Here is a 4,445-nt window from a genome sequence, read left to right on the forward strand (position 1 = left end):
CTGTAGCCAGGCTGACAGAGAGTCACAGCTCTATTGAGCCAAGTATTCCCATAGCTCTCAGTAGTTACGACTTCATGAGCTTCTTTAATGATAAAATTCTAACTATTAGAAACAAAATTCACCAAGACCTGCCCTCAACTGGCACCGACTTATCTCTAAACTCAGGAACCTTAGAAACAGCTGTAGAACCAGATATATGTTTAGACTGTTTTGCTTCCCTCAATCTTTACCAACTAACTTCAATAATTTCTTCATCTAAACTATCAACCTGCCTCTTAGACCCCATCCCGACTAGGTTGCTTAAAGATGTTTTACCCTTAGTCAGCACTTCTATACTAGATATGATCAATCTATCTTTATCAACAGGCTATGTACCATAGTACTTTGCACAGCCAGTGAGACGCCTGTCTCACTGGCTGTGCAAAGCCATTTCCCAGGCTTACGTGTCTGCCGGTGAATCTCCCCTGGATGGCATCAGAGTGCACTCCACGAGTGGCGTTGCAGTGGGATGACAGTGGACGACAAATGCACGGCGGCCTCCTGGTCGTCCCCATGCTCTTTTGTCCGTTTCTACCTGCGGGATGTCTCCCTTTTCTCTCTGACTCACTCAGTACTGAGTGTTTTGGGTGAGTGATTCTCCTTGTGAGTGTGCAGTGCGCCGTCTCCCACGGGACGGTGTGGGGGGGCGGCCGCTGCTTACGTGGCCCTGCCTTGTGCGAGCCGACTGGGTGGCTCATTATGGCTCTGGGCAGGTGAGTTGTGCTTGGTGGTACCGTATGGTCCAGTGAGGCGTTGACTCATCCTGCTTCGCCTCTAACCCAATAGCGATAGCCTTATAGGGCGAAGCCTATACGAAATAGAACAGGGGTTACGTATAGGCGCAGCCCTCTAAGTTGAAGGCCTCACTGGACCTTGGTTCTCAGTGCTGAAGAAAAGGCTTTTGGGAGCCGATGGCTGGGTCTCACCATTGTGTATATATACAAGGTGCGGACGTAGGAGAGGCCCACACTGTGGGTGGGCATTGACTAAAATTCTCAGTGCCGCACAGGCGCGCAGAAGGGGTAAACCCAATAGCGATAGCCTTAGAGGGCGAAGCCTATACTCATAGAATCCGGGTTACAGTACGTAACCCCCGTTTTCCATTGCAGATAGTACCCAGAGATGCACACAGCTTTCTCTTTTTTAAGTTAAAATGTTTCAACATTCCTCAGAATGTAAAGACAAATAAGCGGTATGAAAACCTTCCAGCTGTGCTTGTTGCTGCGGCGGTCTGTGTGACGGCGGCCGGCCTCACACGCTCCTCCCACGGGTTGGCACAGGCACAGCCTGGCGCAGCCACTTGCGGAGCTCCTCAACTCCGAAAATATTCAAGCACATTTTTGTTCCGCCATCACTTCTCGTAAAACTGTCAATATTCGAAATCTACACCGTTGATTTCTCACCTCAAAACTTCTCAGAAGTGGATTTAGTGATGAAATTCCATATGAAAACTGTAAAATATAAAACTTTCTGTTGCTGGCCTCTGTCTGGTGCAGCAATGATGATGCAGTGAATAGTGACGATTCTGACCAATGAGTAGTCTGCCGTGTTTTCACCTTACATTTTAGTATCCCTCAGCTCGCTTGGAACCTCGACATAAAAAGTACCTGGAAGCAGGTACAGGTACAACATTTCTACAATGGAAAACCAAACAAAGGTGAGTCGAGCCAAAGGGCCTCCGCTCAGACTAGCTTGGTTTGAGGGCGTGCCTGACCCCGCTAGCTGCTCGGCAAGCTTTATGGCGCATTTTCATTGTGACATCACAAGTAAAGGAAGTGAAGGGCTGGACTACAAACGAGCTGTTTTCAAGCGGTTCAGAGCAGAGCTTTCTGTAGAAGATGGGAAATCCCTTTGGGCTGGACTTTGGGCTTTTTCACTTTGCAAACCTGTTGCACAAAAAAGAGATATAACTAAGGAGAGGGAAAAGCCAAAAAGCAAAATACCACCTCTTTCAGATATTTATTTTGTTGAGGAAAAAGGGACTGAAATTTAAAAACTTAATTTTACTCATGCATTTGTTGAAAAAACATTTTATAATAATTGTTTTGAATATTGTACCTAAGATTTTTGAAGTGATCCGGTGTTTGGCATCAAATGTGAGCAAAAATCAGCCTTTAAACTTAAAAGAAATAATTATCAATATCGAATGGTATGAGATTTTTTTTTATCATGATAATATTTTTGGCCATATGGCCCAGCCCTAGTTTGCAGCTAATCAGAAGAACGATAGTCGAAAGCAAATTTAGATTGCTTGGGTTTGAAGACTGGTATAAATGTGCACTGCTAGCAAAAAAGCATAATGAGCCTTCCTCTTGTGTCGTGTGGCAGCAGCATCATGTCGGTGAATCCTCCGAGCAGCAATGATGCCTGCCTCAGCATCGTCCACAGCCTGATGTGCCACCGGCAGGGCGGAGAGAACGAGGGCTTCGCCAAACGGGCCATCGAGAGTCTGGTGAAGAAGCTGAAGGAGAAGAAGGATGAGCTGGACTCACTCATCACTGCCATCACCACTAATGGTGTCCACCCCAGCAAGTGTGTCACCATCCAGAGGACGCTGGATGGACGGCTGCAGGTCAGTCCGTCTTTGACATGCAGGATTACCTTCAACATTAAAACAGGAACAGTGACTTTGTCAGCTCAGCTTTTACTGCATGTTACAGTACATCTGCTTCAAGATTACCCTTGAATATTTTATGATGTTACTTTCACCTTCATATTTTATAGTTAGGAATTAGGAATTTTACTGTTTGATTTGGATTGCTGTCAAATTTAATTTAGTATTTACAGTATTGTCAGTTCACAATTAATTGAACAAGCTGTCAGTTTTGTCTTTTGTGCAAAAATTTGGACTGACCATTTTACAGGGTTCATATATTCAGAATATTATTTTGTTATATATCCAGCAGGTGGCAACATTCTATCAATCACATACAGTATGCAGGCATACAAGGTGATGGCACAAATCAACAATAACATGTTGAGATACAGCTAACGTAAGACATTCAGCCAGAACTCAACCCAAAGTCTGAAGCCACTGTGATAGCCACTGATGTTTCAGGCTGATTTTACATCTGTAGTTTGCTTTATCTGGTCCAGGGGAAAAAAAAGGTCCATTGTTGCATTAAGTTCTGGTCCATTTCCTGTTTACACATACTTTTTTCAAACGGACCAAGAGGAGTAAACATGAAGTTATACAGACTGACAAGTACTTTTTGTTGGACAGTTTTGGTGATTGTCGCACCATTGCTACGTCATTAGCACATCATCAGGACCCACATGAGGAAATCAAATTCTGGTGACTGACAAGGACACTGGAAGTCAGTCTGAGAGAAACTTGGAAATTTGGACATTTTCACTTAGGGGTGTACTAACTTTTGTTGCCAGTGGGTTAGACATTAATGGCTGTGTGATGTGTTGTTTTGAGGGGGCAGCAAACTACTACTATATTATAAAAGCTGTACACTCACTACTTTACATAGTAGAAAAGTGTAATTTCTTCAGTGTCACATGAAAAGATATAATCAAATATTTACAAAAATGTACAGACTGACATATTTCAAATGTTTATTTAATTTAATTGTGATGATTAAAACTGAGAACTAATGAAAATCCCAAATTCAGTATCTCCAAAAATTAGAATATTACTTAAGACCAATACAAAAAAAGGATTTTTAGAAATGTTGGCCAACCGAAAGTATGAACATGAAAAGCATGAGCATGTACAGCACTCAATACTTTTGCCTGAATTACTGCAGCAATGCGGCGTGGCATGGAGGTGATCAGTCTGTGGCACTGCTCAGGTATTATGAGAGCCCAGGATGCTCTTCTTAGTGGCCTTCAGCTCTTCTGCATTGTTGGGTCTGGCGTATCGCATCTTCCACTTCACAATACCCCATAGATTTTCTATAGGGTTAAGGTCAGTTAGGTCAGGTGAGTTTGCTGGCCAATTAAGAACATGGTCCTTAAACCAGGTACTGGTAGCTTTGGCACTGTGTGCAGGTGCTAAGTCCTGTTGGAAAATGAAATCTGCATCACCATAAAGTTGGTCAGCAGCAGGAAGCATGAAGTGCTCTAAAACTTCCTGGTAGACGGCTGCGTTGACCTTGGACCTCAGAAAACACAGTGGACCAACACCAGCAGATGACATGGCACCCAAACCATCACTGACTGTGGAAACTTTACACTGGACTTCAAGCAACGTGGATTCTGTGCCTCTCCTCTCTTCCTCCAGACTCTGGGACCTTGATTTCCAAAGGAAATGCAAAATTTACTTTCATCAGAGAACATAACTTTGGACCACTCAGCAGCAGTCCAGTCCTTTTTGTCTTTAGCCCAGGCGAGACGCTTCTGACGCTGTGTCTTGTTCAAGAGTGGCTTGACACAAGGAATGCGACAGCTGAAACCCA

At 43.9% G+C, this 4,445-nt stretch overlaps 1 protein-coding gene across 4 annotated transcripts in view; it reads left to right on the forward strand.

Annotated features, from left to right (window-relative positions):
- smad10a (SMAD family member 10a) overlaps window positions 1-4,445 on the forward strand; it is a 38,707-nt gene that overhangs the window by 10,600 nt on the left and 23,662 nt on the right. For 3 of the 4 annotated variants that reach the window (XM_046059440.1, XM_046059437.1, XM_046059439.1), the window contains exon 3: window positions 2,368-2,611. In XM_046059440.1, coding sequence (XP_045915396.1) covers window positions 2,368-2,611 — 244 coding nt within the window. The remainder of the gene's footprint in view (window positions 1-2,367; window positions 2,612-4,445) is intronic. The other variant, XM_046059438.1, reaches the window with a different exon arrangement.

Source organism: Micropterus dolomieu, linkage group LG09, assembly GCF_021292245.1.
Source record: "Micropterus dolomieu isolate WLL.071019.BEF.003 ecotype Adirondacks linkage group LG09, ASM2129224v1, whole genome shotgun sequence".
NCBI classification, from domain to species: domain Eukaryota; kingdom Metazoa; phylum Chordata; class Actinopteri; order Centrarchiformes; family Centrarchidae; genus Micropterus; species Micropterus dolomieu.